Source organism: Pelobates fuscus, chromosome 4 (assembly GCF_036172605.1).
Source record: "Pelobates fuscus isolate aPelFus1 chromosome 4, aPelFus1.pri, whole genome shotgun sequence".
NCBI classification, from domain to species: domain Eukaryota; kingdom Metazoa; phylum Chordata; class Amphibia; order Anura; family Pelobatidae; genus Pelobates; species Pelobates fuscus.
The window spans coordinates 343,501,878-343,528,759 of record NC_086320.1 but is presented as its reverse complement, the minus strand read 5'-3'; the positions used below and the strand labels follow the sequence as shown (position 1 = coordinate 343,528,759).

The following is a 26,882-nucleotide window of genomic DNA, read 5'->3' as shown; positions in this document are numbered from 1 at the left end:
CGTGGTGCTACAGATTTATGAAGCGATGTGGCCTTGCTATGCGCACCAAAACCAGAATTGCGCAAAAAATGCCAAAAGAATATGAATCTAAGATTCTTTCTTTTCATAAATTTGTCATTGATGCTAGGAAGAAAAATGGGTATGAAATTGGCCAGATTGGGAATATGGATGAAGTCCCGCTAACCTTTGATGTGCCATCTAATAGGACTGTTGATCTGAAAGGTGCCAAAACAATCACCGTGAAAACCTCCGGACATGAGAAAACCCATTACACGGTTGTGTTGTCTTGCTGTGCAGACGGCACCAAATTGCCACCCATGTTGATTTTCAAAAGGAAAACGTTTCCAAAAGAAGCGATTCCAAGAGGAGTTGTTGTTCATGTCCATGAGAAAGGATGGATGGACGAAAATGGAATGAGAGTATGGATTGAAAAAGTGTGGTCCAAACGTCCTGGAGGGCTTCTGAAAAAAACTGCCTTATTAGTACTTGACCAGTTTAGAGCACATATTAGTGAAACTACAAAAAAGTGCTTTAAAGAAGTGAAGACTCATCTAGCTGTAATTCCTGGAGGTCTTACCAGCCAGTTGCAACCTCTCGACGTTTCCATCAACAAACCATTTAAGGTCTTTATGCGAGAAGAGTGGAACAAATGGATGGCTGCTGGCAATCATGATCTGACACCTGCTGGACGAATGAAGAGGCCCACTATCACTCAAGTTTGTGAATGGGTGAAAACTTCATGGCACTCTGTGAAGGAGGAAATTGTTGTCCAGTCATTCAAAAAATGTGGCATTAGCAATGCTTTGGATGGAAATGAAGATGATATCTTATATGAAGATAGCGAAGAAAGTGATGTCAGTGATTGTGAGCAACTGAGCTTCCTAAATTCTGACTCTAGCAATGATGAGTTCTTGGGGTTCACAGAAGACTAGAAGAGTACTCAAACCTTAAAGTCTCTCTTCATTTGTTAATGACAGTGATGATGGTTCTTAATACCACTGTTGACTTAATGCCACTGTTCACTTTACATGGTTGAAATATTATTCTGATATACTGGTAGTTTATACTGGTAGTTTATTAAATAGTTTAGTACAACATTTGATTCAGAATATTTTTTTTCTTGTTTTCCTCCTCAAAAAACTAGGTGCGTCTTATGGTCAGGTGCGTCTTATGGAGCGAAAAATACGGTAATCCTCCAGCCCCAGGCTGGTGAGCAGGCCTGCATCACTGTGCCACAAACCCGGTGACTGCCAGAGTCCGAGTTTACTCCTCTTATGGGAGAGCCGGGGGGTCTGGTGTTGTGCTGCCGCTTACGGCGCTGGGACCTCCGCCGATGTGGGAGATGCGTACGGGCTTTAGCCCTGATGGCCTTCAGCCCAGGTGGGCTACGTGGAGTAGGGATTTTCGGTTGTGGGACCGCTGTGCCCGAGGACACCCTCCTCACTCCCTGTCGCGTGTGCCCCGACTCACCAGCGTGCAGCTCGGATTGTGGGCTGAACTGGGCTGACTGCATGCGCTGATCCAGCTTCTCCCAAAACCGGAGAAAGGTTTCTTCAAGACGTTGCAGTATGTCTGTGTGAGTACTGTGGCTGGGCATGCAGTTTTGAGGCTGGCTGCGAGTGTGAGGTGAGTCTATAGCCGCCATCTTGAACGTGCCACGAGGCGAGCTTGTTTAGGGCCTTGCTTCTCGCTGGTGGTAGAAGTTCTCCACTGCGGTTCTGAGTGGTCCAGGATAACCCCCACTGGACCGGGGGGGGGGGGGAGGTGAGTGGGTAAGAGGCTGCAGTCGCCGTACCTGTGCCCGGAGAGCGGCCGTCTCCCCGTGGCTCAGACCCTGGTAGGCCGCAAGCCTCGGTGTGTCCGTTTGGCTGTGCCGGAGCTTGGAAGAGGCCCCGATCGATGCAGCAGCCTCTCCTAGTCTCAGTCGTCGCGGTTTGCCGGCTGTCAGCCACGATTTTCATGCAGAATTCCCCGTTTTATTGTCCCCAAACGTGGGAGCTCTCGCCCGACACGTCTGGGCTGCTTGGTTGCTTAGCTCCGCCCCTCTCGGGGTAAGGTTTAGAAGAATTAGAGTTAAGAGTTTAGAGTTTAGAGTTGGGATATTTAGGTTTCGAGAACTGTGGTTGGGGAGGGGAAGGTTGGGAGCTTCTAATCAGCATCTCTTCCTACCTCTACCTACCATGATTGTAGTCATCAAACTCCTCTGAACAGTGCAGATGTAGAGAATATGTAATATCATATCCCTGCCTCTCACAAACAGCCAACAAGTTGGAATAGGATGTTTCCACATTCCACGTGTACATCACTATGCTGCCCAGTTACCCTACACTATCATGTGAGGTGATGGGTAATAAGATAGCCAGGTTTAAAGGGACACTTCTGATCCCCAAAGCCTTTTTTTTTCCATTTTACAAAAAGTGCAGATTTCAGAAGAAGCTGGTGCTTTTATAAATTAACCTTGCTATACTCACTTGTCAGTCAATCAGACAACCAGTCCTGTTACTTCAGTTCAGTGGAGCTAAACTCAAAAGGCAGAAACTGACCAGTGAACCCACCTTGCAAAGACTTCTCATTGTGCTACATTGGGAAGTCTGTAATTGGACAGAGACAAAGTCTGGGTGGGGTTAGAAAAGGAGGGCTTGCAAAGGCTTCAGACAAGAGATCTGCAGCTTTTACAAGTTAGATTTACCCATAATAAAAAAAAAAAAACGATTAATAAAATGAATGCATGTTTTCAGTTTGTATGCCTTTACTAAACAGTATTTTTTTTTTCATATTTGAGCAGTAGAGTGTCCCTTTAACACTTAGATGGAAATAGGAAATATCAGTGCTAACAAACAAGAACTACAATATTTAAAATCAGCCACGTGTCAGCATTACAAAATCGGATAATAAAGACTAATGCAATAACGGCATTTGCAGTGAACCAGCAATGAAATTAAACAAAATGTCCTGTAAATCTTTCCTAATTAACACAATGTAATCACGAAGATTGTCATGCCGCAGTATGAAAGGGTTCTCGGATTTTGAACAATAGTGTTGCTTGCAGATACTGTACCTCAAAGAAACCAAAAAAACTCCCAACATGTATTTTAATAAAACCGAGACCCTTACACTATATTTTTTTTTTTAAGGAAATATTGCAGTGCTACTCTGTTGCAGTACTATGGGACTTTTTTGGTTTCTTTAAGGTACACTGTCTGCAAGCAACACTATTGTTAAGGGTTCACTCTGGACCCCTAAAATGCTTTAGCTTGCTGAAATGCTTTGTGTGAAGCGTGTGCTCTGCTATTATTTTATAAAATGTACAGATTTCAACAGAAATTTACACATTTATGGGGGATACACCCCCTTGGTTTTCAGGTAGACAACAGGTAATATTACCTCCTAGCTTGGTTAACTCATTGGAGCTAAACTCAAAAGGCAGCAATTGCTCAGAGCACCTGCCTTGCATTGAGCTTCATTACGAAATTAGAAAGGGAGGACTTGCCAAGGCTTTAGACAAAAGATCTACAGCTTTTGCAAGCTGTTTTAGCTGAGTTAAGAATGAAAACATGCAAAATTAAATGCATGCATGTTTTCATTGGGAGTATTTCCACTGAACAGTGATTAATTTATTTAGATTTAGGAATTGGGTGTCGATTTAAAGATCCAAGAGCCCTTTCATCCTGCATGCATCCATTCATGACAATCTTCATGGTTACATTGCATACATTGTGAAACATTTACAGGATACTTAATGTATTTGGCAACAGTTTTATTTTTTCTTCACTGCATATGTTGTTATATTATCAGTCCTCATTGGCCGATTTTGTACTGCTGGCAATGTATTTATTGATTTAAATGTTTAAATGTTCATAGGTGATGGCATCTTATGTTAGCAGCTTGAATTAATAGTGTAGGTTTTTATTATCAATTGTAATACTGAAAGATGCATTTTGGAATAATAGGTTGGTCCAGGCACTCTGGATTTGTATATCAAGCTGATTAATTGCAGAAACTTTGACAAAGACCTCGGTGGGAGGCCGAAACGTTGACCAAGGCTTTATGGCAAAATTCATGCTTGAGCGTCTAAGTTGGTAAGTGACCTTACAGTGGTTTAGCAATATCCAGATACAGTGGTCCGGGTCCATTTGGCGAATCTTTAAGCCCAGTCCATTACAAGCCAACACATTTGGTAACCCTCAATGTAGCAGGGTAATAGAAAGCCAACATATTTTATATTTACACTATGAGACTTATTCAATAAACTGCATTATGTAACAGAATGAAATTTTAGTCCAACATGGTAGAATATCTTAGAAAGCTTAATTATTTCGGAATCCTTTGGCTGATTCTCCACAATTCCATGTGAATAGATCCATTGGTTTATAAAAAAATATTTATTAAAACACAAGTTTTAAGGAGACATTGAATCGTTTTTTTTCCCATTGGTTTGTGAAGCATTTTTAACTTTCTCGCTGGCAATTATCTGGCACTGATGCAGCATTTTTAATTTTAACAATATGGTAGCAGTGAATAAACTGCAAAAACAAAATCAATTTTTGTTGTTTGTGTTTTTCTCACTGCTCAGTACATCAGCAAAAACTGGTCCAAATTTCCTGTTCCTGTTTAATTATGAAAAAATGTACATGAAGCAGTTTGTTTATTACAATATTTCTGGCAGCCCTATATTAATAATAGATGAATACTGATCAGTAATTTTGCTTTCTCATGGTAAGAAATGCAAGCTCTTAACACACAGTGCTGTAGTAAGCTTTGCTGCAGAGCTGAGCACAGCCCTACAATATCCTTCAGAAAAAAAGAAAAAGCTTTATATACATAATTCTTCCCCCCCCCCCCCAATAAACATGTGGGTCTCTGCTTGATGTAAGAGCAACCCATGAATTTCTGTATAGAAGTCCACATTGCGAAAATATACTAAAATATTTAGTAATTTTTTTTTTTTATGGTTAACATTGAGGGAAACTGAATTCTAAAAATAAATAGCTGGTGAGATAGTTATGTTTAATGTTTCAGCTGTAGAACCTGTTCGAACTGTTTAACATTCCAGTCTTAGTAGGACATATTTTATTCTTCTGTAATTATAAGTAAATAAGTTAAAGGGACACTATAGTCATCAGACCAACTACAGCAGCTTGTTGCATTTGTCATGATGAGTATAATCATTACCTTCAGATTTTTTGCAGTAAACACTGTCTTTTCAGAGAAAATTTAGTGTTTACATTACAACCTAGGGATACTTCCACTGGCCACTCCTCAGATGGCTAGTAGAGGTGCTTCCCTCTGCATGCAGACACTGAACTTTCCTCATAGAGACCGTATTGACTCAATGGATTTCTATAAGGAGATGCGGAATGGCCAGAGCTGTGCTTGGCTTGTGCTGGCTCTGCCCATGATCTGTCTCCTTGACAGCCTCAGCCAATCCAATGCTTTTTTATGGGAAAACATTGCGATTGGCTGAGATCACCACTTCTGATGATGGCAGCCAATAAGGCAGATCAGGTGTAGAGCCAGCAGCAGTAGACAGGAATAAAGGTAAGATGTTACTATATTTATGGTGGCAAGGGGAGGCAGGGGGACTAGATTTTGTTTTTAACACCATAGGGTCATGAATACATGTTTGTGTTCTTGTCCCTATAGTTTTAAACTAGTATCTATGTGTTAGACAATAATAAAACCAATAATGAATATCTATTGGTTTAATTTATAGGAAAAAAAGAGAAGCTGTGCTCACAAATGGTGGATTTCCACTAGGAACTATGTGAAGTTGCTTTCTCAATTGTAGGTGTAGCTGCCACACACCTTCAAGTGTGCAGTCATTATTGGCTTGCCAACAGTTAAGGAGTAAATGTTAAAATGAATACATACCAATACTATTGCTGTTTTAATAGCATTTATCCTGGTGTTTTTTTCACCATTTTTATTTAAATAAGAAGAGCATTTTTTCTATACATTCTCATCTAGAGTTCTGCTTTCCTGCTATACTGCAGACCAAGGAGAAGGGTTTCATAGCCCCCCAACTAAATCGGGGAAGGCCTCCATTGAGCACTTAATACGTCTACATCTTGGAGTGCCACCGTTTACAGCGCACATTTCATAGTTTTAATTGTATTACACTATGTTGCGTTTATGTTCTTTTTAGAATTACAGCCGTATCCCATACGTTTGTTGCTTATAAAATTAATACAGAGCTGAATAACTTTGTATCTGTCCATGTGCTAGCTTAAAGTATAGAATAAATGTTATTCTATAATATGGCACGCCTTTAGTTAGGTCACAAGTGCATGCAGGAGATCAGGTCTGAGGAAGGCTCTGTTTATTGAAATAGAGTACCTCGTAACTGAAGCAAATACTGCAATAGACATCATATACCAATAACACGTAAGAAAATAGCCTACGATAAAGCTATCACCTAACTTTCCAGAGATCAGCTAAAGACCAACGACCTAATGAGCATGCACATCAAAGTGATCAGTTATGAAACAGGCCCAGGTAAAACACAATAGGGTTATGTGTAAATGATTATATCATTTCTAACACTATCAATGATCTGTTTGATTTGCATATGTATAATCTAAATAGGCTTTATACAAGGGAACAAAAAATCGGTCACAATCTTTATTCTTACATTGTGACTTTGTGCGCACATTCAGATGCAGAAAGACATGGATTATACTGCAATAAATAAATAAAACATTTTGCGCTTTCAAAGATATTTAAATTTTTTCAAAAGAAAACATGCATGCATTTAATTATGCATTTTTTTATGTATATATAAATGTATATATAAAAACATTTGTAAAAGCTACAGATCTCGTCTTAAGCCTTTGCTACCCCTCCCCTTCAAAACCACCTTAGGTCGATGCACATACTCAGGGACAAAGAGTCCACAGATGCTATAAAGACTGCATCAAACCTCCATTAAACCGAGTGGTTTATGATATTTTTCTACGTTAACGTTGAATGCTGGAATTACATAAATAAATGTTTTCTGTAGTATTGGGGCATCTGCTAAATATTTTTTTTCATTTACCCATTTACAGAGAACTGCTGAAGGTTCTTGTATGGGCAGAAATGATAAGGAGTAGTCATAAACTATTTCAGGACTTTTCAGAGGTATCCTCAGAAATGACACATCATAGAAAAATCTAGGGTCCCATATTGGGACTGTTACACTGGATGCAGAACAGTTGGGCAGTATGTGTCTACTGGAAAAAGAAAAAGGCACTTCAAAAAAGGACAGCATAACTAAAAAAATAAAAATCCAGCAATGAAAAAGGTCCCCCAGTATTTTACATGGAATTTCGCTTCCTGTAATAAGACAGTTCAGCCTAATTTATAATCAGGTCAGCTGGTGATGGGGGCCAAAGCTATATATAACAGCGTTAAAAAAAGCATATTTTAATAGCATGTTTAAAAAAAAGAGATGGATATTAAAAAAAAAAAAAAACTCCAAATGTAGGGAGATTAAAGGAAATGTAAGAATAAAATAAAGAGAAAAGTCTAGGCCGACACAAAAGACAAGATGTGTGTGAATATATTAGTATACAAGAAAGGTGTTCGAAACCTATTTTGACATGGCGACAAATTTGCGCATGATATTAGCCTGGCAACCTAGTCTTAAACATGATATAAAATAAATTCTGCATAGCACCTTCATTATACTTTCCCCAACATCATATGGATATTCATTGCGCAAGAGTCTGATCTGAGGAATAGGATGTATCTTTTAAAACTAAAGGGAGCTCACTGAAATTAGTACCAAGAGAAAAGTTTAGGTCTCAACCCAGGGTTAAGAACTACAGATACACCTTTATGGTTCAGAATCAGTAAAAAAATTTATTCAAAAAAAGTCATTCAAAATGTGTGTGAAAGTATATTTGTCAATGGTACATTATTTATTAACATTGAATGTATTGATTAGTATCTATAGCAGGGGTAGACAACCATTAGACAACATCTCCCATGATGCTTTGCCAGCATTAGAGCTGTGAGAGCATTAGGGCAGATGTAGTCCAGAAAAACTGGAGTGCCAAAGGTTGCCTATCCCTGATCAATAGCTTGAGGTATTTTTTTTACTAGTATGTAAATTGATTGTTCTGTGGTACCCAATTCCTAAAACCTTATAAAATGTGTAAACTATGTATAGCTGAATAACATTTCATTATTATTATTATTGTTTCTAAAGCGCCAACCACGTCCGCAGTGCTGTACAATGGGTGGACTAACAGACACGTATTTGTAACCAGACAAGTTGGACGCACAGGAACAGAGGGATTGAGGGCCCTGCTCAATGAGCGGACATGGTAGAGGGAGTGGGGTAATGTAACACAAAAGGTAAGGGAAGGAGTAGAAAAGTAGGATGTTAGAAAGGTATTTACCGAGGGCTTAGTGTTTGGTTTTGATGACAGTTTCAGGAGAGGAATACGGGTGCGGGGAGGGAAAGTTGTTCACAGTTTAATGGATTTGCTTTCCTAAAGAAGTAAGTTTTCAAATATATTTTGAAGTCGTGGAGACTGGGTGAGAGTCTAACAGAGAGGGGAAGGGCGTTCCATAGGAACGGTGCAGCACTAGAGAAGTCTTTAAGACGAGCATCAGAGGTAGGAGTGCGAACAGAGGTTAGATATAGGTCTCCGGCAGAGCGTAGGGGCCTAGATGGGATATATTTGTGTATTAGTGAAGATAAGCAGGTGGGAGCAGCATTGTGTAGAGATTTGTAAGCAAGTGTCATGATCTTAAATTGAGCCCTTTATCTTACAGAAAGCCAATGGAGGGACTGACAAAGGGGGGGGAGGCGTGGGAGGTGCAGGCAGACAGGAAGATGAGCCTTGCCACTGCATTCATTATGCACTGTAACAGGGCAGGTTGGGAACACATAAGACCACTGAGAAGCGGATTGCAGTAGTCAAGGCAAAAGAGGACAGCACCTTTGCCGTACCAGGTGTTAAATAGCGTTGGATGCGTGCAATGTTTTTGAGATGGAAGCAGCAGGATTTGGCGATTAATTGGACATAAGGGGTGAATGAGAGGTTGGAGTCAAAGAGAACACCTAGGCAGTGAGTCTTAGAGGTAGAGCGGATTGTAGCGCCATTGACTTGGCAGGACACAAACAATGGAGTAGCAACACTTGAGGGAGGGAAGACCAAAAGTTCTGTTTTGTACAGGTTCAGGAAAGGAAATGAGTAGCAATCCAGTTGGAAATAGCAGAGAGGCAGCAAGAGACACGAGTTAGGAGGAGTGGTGAGAAATCAGGAGAGGACAGATAAATTTGTATGTCATCTGCAGAGAAAGTATACTGGAAGCTGAAGGAGCTTATGAGTTTACCAAGAGAAGCAGTGTAGATTCAGAACAATAGGGGACCAAGGACAGACCATTGGGGAACACCAACAGAGAGGAATTGGGGAGATGAGGCAGAGCTTGAGAAAGAAACACTGAATGAGTGCTGGGAGAGGTAGAAAGAGCACCTGGAGAGAGCGGTGTCTCGTAGACTGAGGTTACGGAGGATGTGAAGAATCTGTTGATGATCAACAGTGTCAAAAGCAGAAGAAAGGTCGAGGAGACTTAGGATAGAGAAGTGGCCATGGGATTTATCAGTTATAAGATCATTGTTTACTTTGGTCACAGCTGTTTCAACAGAGTGACGAGCGCAGAATCCAGATTGAAGCGGGTCAAGCAGAGAGTTAGATTTGAGGAAGTCTGTCAAATTCGCATACACAACTCTGAGTCAAACGACAGTAGCAAGATAGGGCCGTAGTTGGACAGGGAATTAGGGTCAAGGTTGGGCTTTTTCAGAATCGGGGTTACAGTCGCATGTTTCAAGGGTAGAGGAAATGTGCCAGAGGAGAGGGAGAGATTTAAAATTTTAGTGAGAGGCAGAGCAAGAGAGGGAGACAAAGTGCGGATGAAATACGAGGGAATAGGATCGAGGGAACAGGTGGTGGGGCTGGAGGAACGGAGCAGAGCAGAAATCTCTTCTGCTGTAGCTGGTGCAAATGAGTGTAGGACAGCTGAGGGAGTGTGGTTAGGGGAAAAGTTCATAGTGAATGGAGAGAGGTGGGAGATCTCTTCCCTGATTGTAGAACTCTTCTCAGTGAAGTGAGTTGCAAAGTTTGTGGGGGTCAAGTTGGTAGGAGAAGGAGGCACGACAGGGTGAAGAAGAGAGTTAAAAGCATGAACCAGTCGTTTGGGCTCGCGAGAGAGTGTGATTATGAGTGTATTGAAGTAGTTTTCTTTTGAAGAGGAAAGTGTCAGACTGTAGGAGCGCAGCATAAATTTATAGTGGAGGAAGTCAGACGCAGAGTGAGACTTTCTCCAGCGGCGTTCAGTTCTTGAATGTTTTTGGAGGTATCGGGTCAGCTTGGTGTGCCAGGGTTGTAATTGGGAGTGCTTAGTGCGTTTAAGTGGAGGAGCTTCCATGATGTCTAGTTGAGAGGAGAGAGTAGAGGGAGGTTGCAGTGTTAGGGTAGGTGAGATTTGAGATTGGTAAAAGGAGACTTTGGAGGTTGGTGGAGAATTGCTGTAGGTCAAGACAATGGAGGTTTTTTGCAGACTGATGTGTAGGTGAAAGTAGGTGGATCTATGCTCCATCACCTTTGCAACGTGTAAAGAATTGTGGCAGGTTTATTCACTAGAGTGAGAATTTCAGGGGAATTAAAGGTCAATTTCAAATTGAAGGTCAAAATAGTCAAATTGGAAAACCCATCTCAGCCAGCTACACTTTCAGTTTATCTACTCTAGCCTTAGATTTGAAATTCTCTTTAAATTCACTTTACATTTCTAGCAATTCAAAATTTACAGGGTTATTCTTAACGTGACAATTCAAAGTGATTTTCAAATTTTATGTCGAAACAGCCAGACTGAACATGTAGCTTCGAATCTTCTCAATTTGGCAATTTTGTCCTAAAATCGGAATACACTTTTATTTTCTGAGAATTCACAATTCAGTTAAAACATGTCGGTATATTAGGACAGTTACGGCTGGAATGGTGAGATCCAAGTCCCTGTCACACAGACATGGAATTGGCAACATTCTAATGTCAATCAGGCAGTAATACCCTCCATGCACACAGTGTCTGCAGGAAAAGACTAATCGAGCCTTTCTCAGAACAATGAATTACTAAAGTAATCAAAGTTTAATACTCACTGATTTAGCTCTACGTCCAGAATAAAGGAAGATCCGAATGCATCGACCTGAAAGCTGGCCTGTGCAATATGCGTAGACTGCAAAGACAAAAAGAGAAGTGGAATCAGAATTCAGGACAAAATTATCTTTAAAAGGAAACTAACTTCTGAAAAATATCAATCAAATACATGCATGCATTTCTTACTCCTACCTATTTATATTTAGGAACCCCTTATTTGGTGAAGTCACCACTCTGCACCTGGCGATGATGACCTTGGCCAATCTAATAATTCTCCATAGAGAACATAAGGCCTCTGAAGACAGAAGCACCATAGTAGGAAGAACATTAAGTTGTAGTGGTTCTGGTGCTAAAATTGTCTCTTTAACCCTTTAAGGACACATGACATGTGTGACATGTCATGATTCCCTTTTATTCCAGAAGTTTGGTCTTTAAGGGGTTAGACAAAAACAACCTTAGAAATCCTTTGTTAATGTATGTTCATATGAAAACGGTTAAGAAAAGGATTATTTGTTATGAAATCTGCCCCATAAAGCATACCTTCAAACTTCAAAGTCCTGTGAAGTGAGACACCAATGGAAATGATAAGAGAAGGGTGGGCAAGTGATGCAATTAACATCAGTGGTTCCATCAAAAGGGGTCGTCCCCCCTGGACAAGAAGTGAGACTGCCCATAGATTGGGCAGGTCAGTCTTGTGTGAATCCACGCCAGGTTGCCTGCCCATCAAGTAGGCCATTCCACCACGGGTGGACCATGCAAGAACATTGTTACAGTTGTCTCTACAGGGTCTTAATGGGACAGGACACGAAAATCGTGATGGTCCTGCTGGAATTAGGATGATTTAGAGGCTTGGCTTAAAAGTTACACTCTGGGCACCAACATAACGTAAGTACCTCATACTCAAACCATATACACGCATCTTGGGTCAGATGGTGTTTGAAAACCGTCACTCTCTATAGTCTTCCCTGCTTCTGTGCAGTAGGTGAAGCAGGCAAGACCATAAAGATAAATTTAAAAAAATATATAGTTCCTTTCAAAACTTGATTAAAGGATTATTATATTAAAATATTTTTGAAGTAACAGATGTCCTTTAAGAAAAGGTTAAACACTAACCATTTCATAACAAAGGAATGGCCATCCACTGGCTCAACATTCTGTGCTACCATCCAATCCAAAGCATGTGGATTGGAAGAATGGGATTGGACCTATGCATGGCTAATAACCATGGGTATAGTATGACATACCAGGAACATGTAATGTGAGGATTATAGTATGACATACCAGGAACATGTAAAGTGAGGATTATAGTATGACATACCAGGAACATGTAATGTGAGGATTATAGTATGACATACCAGGAACATGTAATGTGAGGATTATAGCATGACATACCTGGTACATGTAATGTGGGGATTATACTATGACATACCAGGAACATGTAATGTGAGAATTATAGTATGTGACATACCAGGAACATGTAATGTGAGGATTATAGTATGACATACCAGGAACATGTAAGGTGAGGATAGGGGTATGATATGCTAGGAGCATGTAAGGTGAGGATAGGGGTATGATATACTAGTAGCATGTAAGGTGAGGATAGGGGTATGATACACTAGTAGCATGTAAGGTAATGATTGAAGTATGATATACTAGGAGCATGTAAGGTGAGGATATGGGTATGATATACTAGGGGCATGTAAGGTGATGATAGGGGTATTATATACTAGGAGCATGTAAGGTAATGATAGGGGTATGATATACTAGGGGCATGTAAGGTGAGGATATGGGTATGATATACTAGGGGCATGTAAGGTGAAGATATGGGTATGATATACTAGGGGCATGTAAGGTGAAGATAGGGGTATGATATACTAGGGGCATGTAAGGTGAAGATAGGGGTATGATATACTAGGAGCATGTAAGGTGATGATAGGGGTATGATATACTAGGAGCATGTAAGGTGAGGATAGGGGTATGATATACTAGGAGCATGTAAGGTGAGGATAGGGGTATGATATACTAGGAGCATGTAAGGTGAGGATAGGGGTATGATATACTAGGAGCATGTAAGGTGAGGATAGGGGTATGATATACTAGGAGCATGTAAGGTGATGATAGGGGTATGATATACTAGGAGCATGTAAGGTAATGATAGGGGTATGATATACTAGGGGCATGTAAGGTGAGGATATGGGTATGATATACTAGGAGCATGTAAGGTAATGATTGAAGTATGATATACTAGGAGCATGTAAGGTAATGATTGAAGTATGATATACTAGGAGCATGTAAGGTAATGATTGAAGTATGATATACTAGGAGCATGTAAGGTGAGGATGCTTGCATTATATACCGTAAGCAGAATCCTTGGCAGCTGAATCTCTTGTAAATAACAGTATAAAACTGTGAAATGATGTTTACATTGTATTAAATTATATAATCACACTGCTTATGGGCAAATAATTACAACTAATAACAGGGTTTAATCTCATAGGAACCACAAAGATTAATGAATAGATTTTTGCACTGGATCATATTCACTGCAGATGGGCCTTAAAACCTACTATGCAGCAGTTGTAATAATGGAACATTTCATCTTGATTCCAACTGTTATACATGCAGAAGTTAAAACGATTTTTTGAATGTAATTTGACCCAAAAATATTTTTTGGGAGGTTGGTGATAGGATGAGAGCATGAGCTGACAATCTCAGCCAATCACTGGCCGTCCTTTTTCAGTATTAGCAGTACTTTTACTTGCTTCAGGTGACATTCTCAGCCTAACACCAGCTGCCAAGGCAAAATTACATGGGCTGTACGGCAGCTAGAGGAAGACTGAGAGGCAGTACTAAGGGGTGCTAGGGACCAACAGCTGGGTTAAATCGTTCAAGAACTGTTTAAATTCTGAATATAACACAGTGTCCAGGCACTCATGCCACCATAACAACTTCATAGAAATTGTGTTTTTAGATGGTGAGACTGGTCCTTTAAACAATAGGGGGACAAATTGCTCACAACATCACCAGGACTAATATGTCACATGACAAACATCGCAGGCGACATCTCACTGACCACTGTGGATAATTTCATGTGGATCTCAAATCACAAGGTGTGCTGAATGTCCATTGGGTCTCAGCTTAATCTGTAAAACAGGTCAAACATCCACGTTGTAATCATTGCAATCCATACAGCCTCTCTGACCAATAATGTGTGTTCATTTCTGCAGTACAATCTGACTGCAACATGAATAAATGGAATCTAGCCTGGGTGTATATCAACCATATGCATTTCATCCAATGGGGACTACCTAAAACGGTGACCACTCAAACAAGGGAGCAACCTATCAATCCAAGAGAATTCTAAAGAACCAAATCAAACTAAAATGAAATGAAAGAATACGGATTATAGAAAAGATTTCTCTATTTAAGCTGTCCTACATTGTCCAAGATTTTATTTAGTTAACATTTTTTGATGGCACATTTATCCCCTGCATCCGCTGCCTAAAGTTCTCTTGTTTAGAATGCTATTTAATATGGTATTGTTGCTGGTAATATTGGGGGGCTGGGGAGTGTAGTAGAAGCAATGAATGAAAAGATATCTAGACAAAGCTGGACGTAGGGTTTCTCTCCTTTAAAAAAGGCAAAAATTTAATTGCACCATCAGCTGGTCCTGTAGGTCGAATATCTGGACTTTGTAGTCTTACATTTTAACTAAATACTGTGAACTAAATACTGCACGCTAAACTAAACTTCAACTAACAGAACACAAGCCACCATATTGTTGCTGACAGAGCATACCAATAGAAAATGGTTAGTTTGCAAGGACCACCATGGTAGAAGGTTATTAGTAGTGGTACAGAATTCAAGGTGTTTCTGATCTGCAATCCGAGAGACTTTAACCAAGATATAATGACTATCCACCATGAGTTGTGTGCTAAGCAAAACTGTATGTTTATGGTACAAGTGCACTTTTTGTCTTATAATTTGTAAGAAAATAGACAGTCAGCCATCGAATGTATATTTCCTAACCGCTGAGGATGCCTAACCAGGGAAAGGCTGCAAAAATGTTGGCATTTGGGTCAAGTAAAGAAGAAATGCCTTTTATTGTTTAGGAACCTCACAGACCCCAGGAAACAACCCAGTGGGCTAGGATAGACCTGTTGAGTGTTATTATTGCAGGCTACCAGCCCAAGCACCAACCAAAACAGTGCTGGGCTAGCAAAGGCCCTGCATAATCTGTACCTGCTGCCTCAGTACGGTGCCAACAGACATTCCAATGTGCCCTGGCTGCAGCCCACAAACCTTGAAGTCTAGTTACCCCCCTGCCCACCATATCAGCCCTCCCCTGCATGGCTAATGAAAGTTCATGTGTGCACACAGCATTACTGGAAGAACACCTGCCGTGTACGTATTAATTTGAAGGAGATACACGCCTGCCAGGCACATTTTGGGAAGATGTTGGTGAAGATACCTGGAGGCCCAGCAGGTCCAAGTTTAAGTTTGTTTTACATTTACTGAGCTTGGTGAAGACCGAAATGTCACTAGATTCAAAAGTTGACAGATCCTCTGTAACACACGTTATTTAACAGGTCTTTTAACCTCCTCATGTCAAGGCTTAAAGCAAATGCCACCATAGGCTATCTTGAATGACCTGGCATGTTGAGAGTAATGAAGGGGTTAAACAGAATTTTTAAATTGTATCCATTATTTTTCCTATTTTAGACTGACAATCCTCCCTCTAACCTCCTCTAAACAGAAAACTTTGTTCGGTCTACAAAGATTGCTGAAACATTGCACTGACGTGTCTTTTGAATATTAATTACTGGCTTAAAGAAGCTAATTTGTATGCTTCACATCCACCCAACACAAAGCATCAATGGGGCATTTTCCTAAATCCATGGGAGCATAACAAATATACTTCTACTGTGCGCTGCTTTTATTTATAGAGACGGTGGACAAACAGTACATCTCCTGCCTTAAAGCTGGCAAAGCTTCATAGACATTGTAGATCTACAATAGCCGGTTATATACAGTTAGAGCATCCGTGATTCGCATTTTATAAACACTTTGTTTTTTATTTTTTTATTTAAAACACTTTGAGGTTAAAATGACTTTCTGACTTGTACACATCCGTTTCAATTATTATCCTCTGTTTGTACGGTGACAATTTCTCCGTAACGCACGTAAGACAATAAATGGAATAATGAAAGTACACTTACATGCTTGACGCATTCCAAACACCCAGGTGACGTATTTACTGACATTAGCCAATGCTGTACCACTTCATTAACGTCACATTAGTCTCCACAACAGCAGTTCCGGAGCCATCTACACTGACATGCATTGACATCATCATACGCACGTGCAGATTATTTTTTTACATTTTTTAAAGTGTGAACATATATTGAATACTGTATTATAAGATGATACATGATAACATATCAGGACATTTATCTTCTTTTTCATCAACTTAAAATTAAACTGAATATTGTGTCATCCAGTCTATACTTAAAAAAAAAAAAAAAAAGGAACACCAATTTAAAAAATGTTTTTGTTGTATTAAAAGAGCATTATAAGTACAATAACCACTGCAGTTCGTTGTACTGGTTATGTTGCAGCTTGTCTTAGGGTTCTGTCCAAACTAAGTCATTTTTGAGCAGTCTACTCTCCCCAACAATTAAAGTCCAGATCTTGTGTTGCTCACGTAGTGTCTTAGAATCGCTTTCATTTTTGACCACAGCCATCATCTCTTAGAGAGCAGTGATAAGATGTGAGCATTGGGCTGATCTGTTTACTCAATACTCACCATGTGACTACAACAGACCAATAATTGAGAAATGTTAAAGACAATGCAGTAAGCAGCATTCATACAAAATAACATCATCCAATGTTTAAAGCAGCTATTTAATCTGGACACCATAATAGGGATCTTATCTACTGTGAGATGGCGGCCAGGTAAATGGCTTGTATATGCAACAATGCATATACAATGTTTGCGCTGTAGCGGGTGGACTAACAAACACGTAATTCTAACCAGACGAGTTGGACGCACAGGAACGGCGGAACTGAAGGCTCTGCTCAATGAGCTTACATGCTAGAGGGAGTGACAAAAAGGTAAGGGTAGGGGTAGAAAAGTACATTGGTAGAATAGTATTCACTGATGACTTAGTGTTTTGTTGTTGTTGTTGTTTTTTAATGACAGTTGAAGTAGAGGAATCAGGGTTTGGGGAGGAGGTATTAACAGTTTATTTGATATGCATTCCTGAAGAAGTGTGTTTTCAATGATTTTTTGAAAGACTGGAGACTGGGTGAAAGTCTAACGGAGAGGAGAAGGGAGTTCCACAGGAACGGTGCAGCCCTAGAGATGTTTTGAAGGCGAGCATCAGTGGTTGGAGTACGGACAGAGGATAGACGTAGATCTGTGGCAGAGTGAAGGGGCCTCAACGGGACATACTTGTGTATTAGGGAGGAAAGATAGATTGGAGCAGGATATTCTGTATTTACCCTCCCTGTATACAGTTGCTTTACAGTTCAGTTAAGAAATGTAAAAATGTGTTGTTTTTTTCCAACTTGTATTTTTATTATTTTTTCAAAGCAAGGCGGAGGTACAGAAAGAAAGAGGGGGGTAATCAAGGTTATTAGTACATTCCAAGAACCGTATCACATATCCTTTAGAACATTATAGTAATGGAAATAACAACAATCAACCAACATCATGCAAAGCTAAAACATGCACAGTATTATATAATGTAGCCTTTGTATATATATGAGCAAAATAAGAGCCTTGTGGAGAGCAAATATTGGGTCGCAAGAGAATACTGAGAACGGGCAGCAGCTGTAATAGCCTGCCCTTCGGTGGGTCCCCGCTCAGTTCTCAAGCTGGTTTTAGCTCATATTGTGCCATTACAGAGAGAACATCTCTGAAACATATCAGACTGGTCCCACCCATATGGGCAGTCCAGATCCGAAATGCCAGCAAGTTCCCTCTGCACGAGAGACACAGCAACCCCAGATGATCGTTTCAGCCTTGATAGGCATCATCAGTGAGGCATAGCTGATATCTCCCTAGGCACCAGTATTCTCTTGCGACCCATTTTTTGCAAAATAAGAGCCTTGTTTAGACTCCGAGGAGTTCTCAGTGTGCCCCACTTTCTAAGGACTACTATGACTTAATTTGAGTTACACCCATTTCCTGCTCAACATTTCATAAGGCGACGGACTCTGGGACACGTTCATTTTAAGGGTAGTGATGTCGCGAACATAAAATTTTCGGTTCGCAAACGCGAACTTCCGCAAACGTTCACGAACCAGCGAACCGGGCGAACCGCCATAGACTTCAATGGGCAGGCGAATTTTAAAACCCACAGGGACTCTTTCTGGCCACAATAGTGATGGAAAAGTTGTTTCAAGGGGACTAACACCTGGACTGTGGCATGCCGGAGGGGGATCCATGGCAAAACTCCCATGGAAAATTTACACAGTTGATGCAGAGTCTGGTTTTAATCCATAAACGGCATAAATCACCTAACATTCCTAAATCACAATGGATATGGATTGACACCTGACATATGACATATTGACACCTTGACATATGGATTGACACCTGTCCTCAGAGACCCTGATACACACTGACACAGAGCAGAATAGGGACTGTTCCCCCTACATAGGGTCACTTGGCAGATATGGATTGACACCTATCCTAAGGATCCCTGATACACACTGACACAGAGCAGAATAGAGACTGTTCCCCCTACATAGGGTCACTTGGCAGATATGGATTGACACCTGTCCTCAGGGACCCTGATACACACTGACACAGAGCAGAATAGGGACTGTTCCCCCTACATAGGATAACTTGGCAGATATGGATTGACACCTATCCTAAGGATCCCTGATACACACTGACACAGAGCAGAATAGAGACTGTTCCCCCTACATAGGGTCACTTGGCAGATATGGATTGACACCTGTCCTCAGGGACCCTGTGTCACGTCTAAACATTTGTTATGAAGGAACACAACTGCAGATTTCTTATAGTTTGAATATTTATTATAAAAAGTAAAAGGTATTGACTTTAAGTCCAATTACAGGTACTGTAGCTTTAATTAATAAACGATAACTGAAGTCCACAATTACAGGCACTGTAGCTTTAAGTAGTAAACGATAACTGAAGTCCACAATTACAGGCACTGTAGCTTTAAGTAGTAAACGATAACTGAAGTCCACAATTACAGGCACTGTAGCTTTAAGTAGTAAACGATAACTGAAGTCCACAATTACAGGCACTGTAGCTTTAAGTAGTAAACGGTAGTAATTAGCAGACACTGAATCAGAAAGAGTCTCTTAGTAGTATTAATGAATTAGGTGATAAGAAGTTACAATAGCTGTTCCATAGACTTTAACTGAAGCGATACAGATGCAGCTAACTGAGATAAAGTATGAGTTGAAGTTAGCTGTAACGGTTTTGTTTTATCGAAGGACTTTGAAGACAGGAAATAACAGCTTTGAGATGCAACGCTTATCACAGAGGTTTTACTTAGCTTCCGGCACATAGAACACTGGTTCCCGAGTTCTCCAGGCGGTTATCCTGGAAGGAGAGAGTTCAGCTTTAGTCGTGGATGAGGAGAGGTGAAGGGAACTTGAAGTCTTCCAGTCCGGTCCGGTAACAGAGGGCTTTCACAACGATGTTGTAGCCGGTTCGTGAGTACGGAACGTAGTTCAATAATCCAGCGTCGATCAACTGGTGCGGTCGGATTAAATAGGGAGACCGTGTCATAAAGGGGTGTGGCTAAGCTCCGTGGAACCAGGAAGTAAGAGGATACCATGGTTAAGGCATGACAGTACCCCCTCCTTAATGAGCAACCTCTGGGTGCTATTGACTTGGTTTAGAAGGGTAACGCTTGTGAAATTTGGAAATCAATTTGTCAGCATGAACGACAGAGGAGTTTTCCCATGTATCTTCATCAATTCCATATCCTTTCCATCTGATGAGGTATTGTAAAGAGCCACGATGGATCCTTGAATCCAGTATACTTTGAATTTCGTATTCTTCTTCACCCTGGACCAATATGGGATCAGGAGAAGTAGTGACATTTCTTTGGAAAGGGTCAGGATGATAAGCCTTTAGTAAGGACACATGAAAAACAGGATGTAGCTTCAAAGTAGGTGGAAGTTTCAATTTAACAACATTACGGTTGATAACCGATATTATTGGAAAAGGACCAAGAAAAAGGGAACTTAACTTCTTTGATGGACGGTTTGTAGAGATGTTCTTTGAGGAAAGCCAGACAAGATCACCGATTTTATAAGAGGGTGAGGGTTGTCTTTTTGTATCAAAAAACTTCTTTTGATTGGAGGAGGCCAATTCTAGATTTTCATGTAATTTCTTGAATAAAGAGGACATATGAGAGATTTGATTCGAATCGGAGAGATTAGATGAAGAAACTGTCTGAGCAGGAAATGAGGAAGGATGAAATCCATAATTGGATAGAAATGGAGTCATTTTGCTGCTGGTATGAAAAGAGTTATTGTATGCGAATTCTGCCATGGGTAACCATGTTATCCAATCGTCTTGTAAGTGAGAGCAATAACAGCGTAGATATTGTTCTAAGCATTGGTTGACTCTTTCAGTTTGTCCATCTGTTTGAGGATGATATGCAGATGATAGTTTACGTTGGATATGAAGAGTGGCACATAATGCATTCCAGAATTTGGAGGTGAATTGAGTTCCTCGGTCTGAAATGATATCGTCTGGCAGTCCATGAAGTTTAACTATGTTGTCAAGAAATATTTTCGAAAGTTCAGAGGATGAGGGTAACTTCTTTAAAGGAATAAAATGAGACATTTTCGTGAAGCGGTCTACTACCACTAAAATGGTGGTATGATGATGAGAAGGAGGTAATTCCACCATGAAGTCCATAGAAATGGATTGCCAAGGTCGTTCAGGAATCGGTAAATTCAATAATTGACCGAATGGTTGATGATGGACATGTTTAGATCTTTGGCATACAGAACAAGATTTGACATAAGATTCAATAGTTTGGTCTTGACGAGGCCACCAATAGTATCTTTTAGACAATTCAAGGGTCTTTTTTATACCTGGATGACCTGCCAGAGGAGAATCATGAATAAATTCGAGTACTTTAATTCTGAAAGAGGGAGGTACGTAAATCCGGTCTTTAAAATAGTAGAGACCGTTTTTCTTGGATAATTTAATTGATTTAGGAAGTTCAAGAGCATCTTCACTGAGATCTTTAATGTCGTCAATAAGAGAAGATAAGATTCCAATGACTGTAGGCGAAGGAGGTTCAATTTTAGTGTCTTTATGGATCCTGGAAAGGGCATCAGCCTTTTTGTTTCTAGACCCAGGTCTAAAGACTATTTGGAAGTTGAACCGGGAAAAAAAGAGATTCCATCTCACTTGTCGAGCAGACAGTGTTTTATTGGAGTGAAGATATTCGAGATTTTTATGGTCAGTATATACGATTAAAGAGTTCTGAGCACCTTCAAGAAGGTGTCTCCAGGTTTCTAAAGCCACTTTGATACTTAATAATTCTTTTTCCCCTGTAGGATAATTCTTTTCGGCAGGAGATAATGATCGTGAGAAGAAGGCGACAGGATGAAGAGGTTCGTGAGGAGTTTTGTGTTGAGAAAGGACAGCTCCAATTGCAATTTCCGAAGCATCCGTTTCAAGGACATAAAGATATGAAGGATTTGGAAGTTGAAGAACAGGAGCTGTTGTAAACTTTCTCTTTAATTCATTGAAGGCAGTTTGAGCCTTCTCGTTCCAATTGAAGGGATGTTTTTTACTGTTAAGTTGATTGAGTGGGTGAGCTATCTCAGAGTAGTTTTTAATAAATTTTCTGTAGAAGTTGGCGAACCCTAGAAATCGCTGTAATTCTTTTACTGTAGAGGGAACAGGCCAGTTGATGATACAATCGACTTTTGAATTATCCATACCTATTGAATGAGGGGAAATAACATAACCTAAAAAGGTTATTTCTTTGACGTGAAAAATACATTTTTCGGGTTTAGCGAATAGTTTGTGAGTTCTGAGTCTGGATAACACCCATCTGACATGTTTTTTGTGTTCGTCAGGAGTGTTGGAGTATATGAGAATATCATCTAAATAAATGATGACACAGACGTCCAATAAGTCTCTAAAGATATCATTTATGAAATGTTGAAAAGCTGCAGGGGCGTTGCAGAGGCCAAAAGGCATCACCAGATATTCAAAGAGGCCATATCTTGTTCGGAAAGCAGTTTTCCATTCATCATTAGCCTTTATCCTGATGAGATTATATGCCCCGCGAAGGTCAAGCTTGGTGTAGATGGTAGCAGTTTTCAATCGTTCAACCAGTTCATTGATGAGGGGAAGAGGATAACGATTTTTAACTGTTATTTTGTTTAAGGCTCTGTAATCAATGATAGGACGTATAGTCTGGTCTTTGTTTCTCACAAAAAACATACTTGAGGCAGCAGGTGAACTAGAGGGTCTAATGAACCCTTTCCGAAGGTTTTCATCCAGATATTCTTTGAGAATTTGCAATTCAGCCTCAGAGAGAGGGTAGATGTGCCCAAAAGGTACTGGGGCACCAGGTATGAGGTCTATAGGACAATCGTAGGAACGATGAGGTGGGAGCGTTTCAGCTTCTTTTTTACTGAATACGTCTGAAAAGTCTGAATAACAAGAAGGTATAGTTGGTTCTTTGGAGATCTGAAGAATAGGAATTTGCTGTAAACATGTTTCTTTACAATAATGTGAGTTAAAGGTGAGAGAGAAAGGAGACCATGAAATTTGAGGGTTGTGGTTCCTTAACCAGTTGATCCCTATTATAACGGAATAGAGAGGTGATGGAATAACATCAAATACTAGAAATTCAGTATGAATATGATTGGTGGTTACCTTTAGAGGGATGGTTTCATGAAGAATCGGTCCCGAGGATATAAGGGAGCCGTCAATCACTTTAATAGGAACAGAAATGGTTTTTCGAACACAAGGAATTTTATTCTTTGTTACAAAGGTTGAATCGATGAATACTCCATTTGCACCAGAATCGATGATAGCTTCAGTCACAATTCTCACCTTGTCCCACTGTAGTATAAGAGATATAGGAGTGAACTGAGTGGTTGGTGTAGAAGGGAGTGCACTGAAGATCGCAGAGGTATAGGCTTGCCTACCGGCCTTTGTCCGTTTTAATAAGGGACAATCAGAAACCAAATGATCTTGAGAGGCACAATACATGCATAGGTTTAATTGACGTCTTCGGTTCTACTCTTCAGGAGTGAGAGGACTTCTTATTGCCCCTATTTCCATAGGTTCACTTGGTAAGGAAGTCTTTTCAGGAGCTTTTGAGGGAGTGAAAGGTTTTCGGTCTTTAGGATGTAAGAGGGCTTTTTCGGCCTTTCTTTCTCTTAATCTTCTGTCAATACTGATTGATAAGTGAATTAGAGCGTTCAAAGTAGTAGGGAGTTCTGTTCTAGATAGTTCGTCTTTTACAGCTTCAGATAAACCAATTCGGAATTGGTTGCGCAATGTGATGTCATTCCATTGCGTTTCTACTGCCCATCTTTTAAATTCAGCAATGTAATCTTCAACGGGTCTATGTCTTTGCTGTAGTGTTCTGATTGTTAAATCAGCTGTTGCTTGTTTGTTAGGATCTTCATAGAGAAGAGACATTGCTTCAAAAAATTCATCCAGTGAGTCTAAGATGGGGTCATCGTTTTCCAGAAAGGAATGGGCCCATGACATAGGTTCACCTCTTAGAAAGGAAATAACCGAACAAACTTTGGTTCTTTCTGTAGGATAAGATCTAGGTTTCAAAGCAATTAATAGTTTGCAAGAGTTGAGGAACTCCCTATATTTGGAACGATCTCCAGAGAACTTTTCAGGGTTACATACAGCAGGATCGCTAGCCGAGTGCAGAATGGTATGAGGAGTATGAGTTTGTAGATCTCTGACATAAGTGAGAATTCTTTCGTTAGTAACTTGCAGGTCTTGCACACCTTGGGCTAGTGTATCAACTCGTTGATTCAGCGTAGTTATCGTAGAATCGAAATCTGCTGGATCCGTTACAATGGCTGGATTATTCTGTCACATCTAAACATTTGTTATGAAGGAACACAACTGCAGATTTCTTTTAGTTTGAATATTTATTATAAAAAGTAAAAGGTATTGACTTTAAGTCCAATTACAGGTACTGTAGCTTTAATTAATAAACGATAACTGAAGTCCACAATTACAGGCACTGTAGCTTTAAGTAGTAAACGATAACTGAAGTCCACAATTACAGGCACTGTAGCTTTAAGTAGTAAACGATAACTGAAGTCCACAATTACAGGCACTGTAGCTTTAAGTAGTAAACGATAACTGAAGTCCACAATTACAGGCACTGTAGCTTTAAGTAGTAAACGATAACTGAAGTCCACAATTACAGGCACTGTAGCTTTAAGTAGTAAACGATAACTGAAGTCCACAATTACAGGCACTGTAGCTTTAAGTAGTAAACGGTAGTAATTAGCAGACACTGAATCAGAAAGAGTCTCTTAGTAGTATTAATGAATTAGGTGATAAGAAGTTACAATAGCTGTTCCATAGACTTTAACTGAAGCGATACAGATGCAGCTAACTGAGATAAAGTATGAGTTGAAGTTAGCTGTAACGGTTTTGTTTTATCGAAGGACTTTGAAGACAGGAAATAACAGCTTTGAGATGCAACGCTTATCACAGAGGTTTTACTTAGCTTCCGGCACATAGAACACTGGTTCCCGAGTTCTCCTCAGAGGCGGTTATCCTGGAAGAGGAGAGTTCAGCTTTAGTCGTGGATGAGGAGAGGTGAAGGGAACTTGAAGTCTTCCAGTCCGGTCCGGTAACAGAGGGCTTTCACAACGATGTTGTAGCCGGTTCGTGAGTACGGAACGTAGTTCAATAATCCAGCGTCGATCAGCTGGTGCGGTCGGATTAAATAGGGAGACCGTGTCATAAAGGGGTGTGGCTAAGCTCCGTGGAACCAGGAAGTAAGAGGATACCATGGTTAAGGCATGACACCCTGATACACACTGACACAGAGCAGAATAGGGACTGTTCCCCCTACATAGGGTCACTTGGCAGATATGTATTGACACCTGTCCTCAGAGACCCTGATACACACTGACACAGAGCAGAATAGGGGCTGTTCCCCCTACATAGGGTCACTTGGCAGATATGGATTGACACCTGTCCTCAGGGACCCTGATACACACTGACACAGAGCAGAATAGGGACTGTTCCCCTTACATAGGGTCACTTGCCAGATATGGATTGATACCTATCCTAAGGATCCCTGATACACACTGACACAGAGCAGAATAGGGACTGTTCCCTCTACATAGGGTCACCTGGCAGATATTGATTGACACCTATCCTAAGGATCCCTGATACACACTGACACAGAGCAGAATAGGGACTGTTCCCCCTACATAGGGTCACTTGGCAGATATGGATTGACACCTGTCCTCAGAGACCCTGATACACACTGACACAGAGCAGAATAGGGACTGTTCCCCCTACATAGGGTCACTTGGCAGATATAGATTGACACCTGTCCTCAGGGACCCTGATACACACTGGGGGGGGGACCTACTGTCCTCCCCCCACCCCCACCCCTGCGTGGTGGGTGGGGGCCATAAAAATAATGAGGGGGGGGACCTACTGTCCTCCCCCCGGCCCCCACCCCTGCGCGGTGGGTGGGTGCCATAAATCACAATGGGTTGGGGGGACCTACTGTCCTCCCCCCTGCCCCCACCTGTGAGCGTTGGGCAGGGGCCATAAAAATAATGAGGGGGGGGGACCTACTGTCCTCCCCCCGCCCCCACCCCTGTGCGGTGGGTGGGGGCCATAAAATAATGGGGGGGGGACCTACTGTCCTCCCCCTTGGCCCCCACCCCTGCGCGGTGGGTGGGGGCCATAAAAATAATGAGGGGGGGGACCTACTGTCCTCCCCCCCTGGCCCCCACCCCTGCGCGGTGGGTGGGGGGCCATAAAAATAATGAGGGGGGGACACCTACTGTCCTCCCCCCTGGCCCCCACCCATGAGCGGTGGGTGGGGGCTTAAATAAAAATCCCCCCCCAATCAAAGGTGACTAGGGGTCCCCAAGCCCCTAGTCACCCACCCCCCCACCCCAAAAGAAGTTACCCCCTACCTACCTCCCTCACCCTAAAAAATAGTGAGGGGGGAATAAAATAACTAACCTGTAAAGAAAAATTAAACTTACCATTTGACGTCTTCTTTTTTCTAAAATCTAAAAAAAAATCTAAAAAAAAAAAATCGAGCGCAAAAAAAATAAAAATCCATCGTCACCCATGGAGGGCTCCGCGCAGACTGAGCTCTGCAGGGCGGGGGAAGGCTTATAAAGCCTTGCCACGCCCTGCAATTAGGCAAAGAACACTCTGATTGACTGGTTTAAGCCAATCAGAGTGCTCTTTGTCATTTTACACAGCGTGGGAAAATTCCAAAGAACTTTCCCACGCTGAGTAAAATGACACAGAGCACTGTGATTGGTGGGCTTAGAATCTAACAAATCAGAGTGCTCTGTGTCATTTTACACAGCGTGGGAAAGTTCTTTGGAATTTCCCACGGGGACCCCTAGTCACCTTTGTTTGGGGGGGGGGGTTTATTTAGGGCCCCCACCCACCACTCAGGGGTGGGGACTAGGGGGGGGACAGTAGGTCCCCCCCTTATTGTTTTTTTTTAGGGCCCC

General features: G+C 41.1%; 1 protein-coding gene across 7 annotated transcripts in view; it reads right to left on the bottom strand.

Annotated features, from left to right (window-relative positions):
* The window catches only part of ADAM22 (ADAM metallopeptidase domain 22), a 225,538-nt gene that overhangs the window by 181,530 nt on the left and 17,126 nt on the right, over positions 1-26,882 (bottom strand). For all 7 annotated transcript variants that reach the window (XM_063452487.1, XM_063452488.1, XM_063452489.1 and 4 more), the window contains exon 3: positions 11,147-11,223. In XM_063452487.1, coding sequence (XP_063308557.1) covers positions 11,147-11,223 — 77 coding nt within the window. The remainder of the gene's footprint in view (positions 1-11,146; positions 11,224-26,882) is intronic.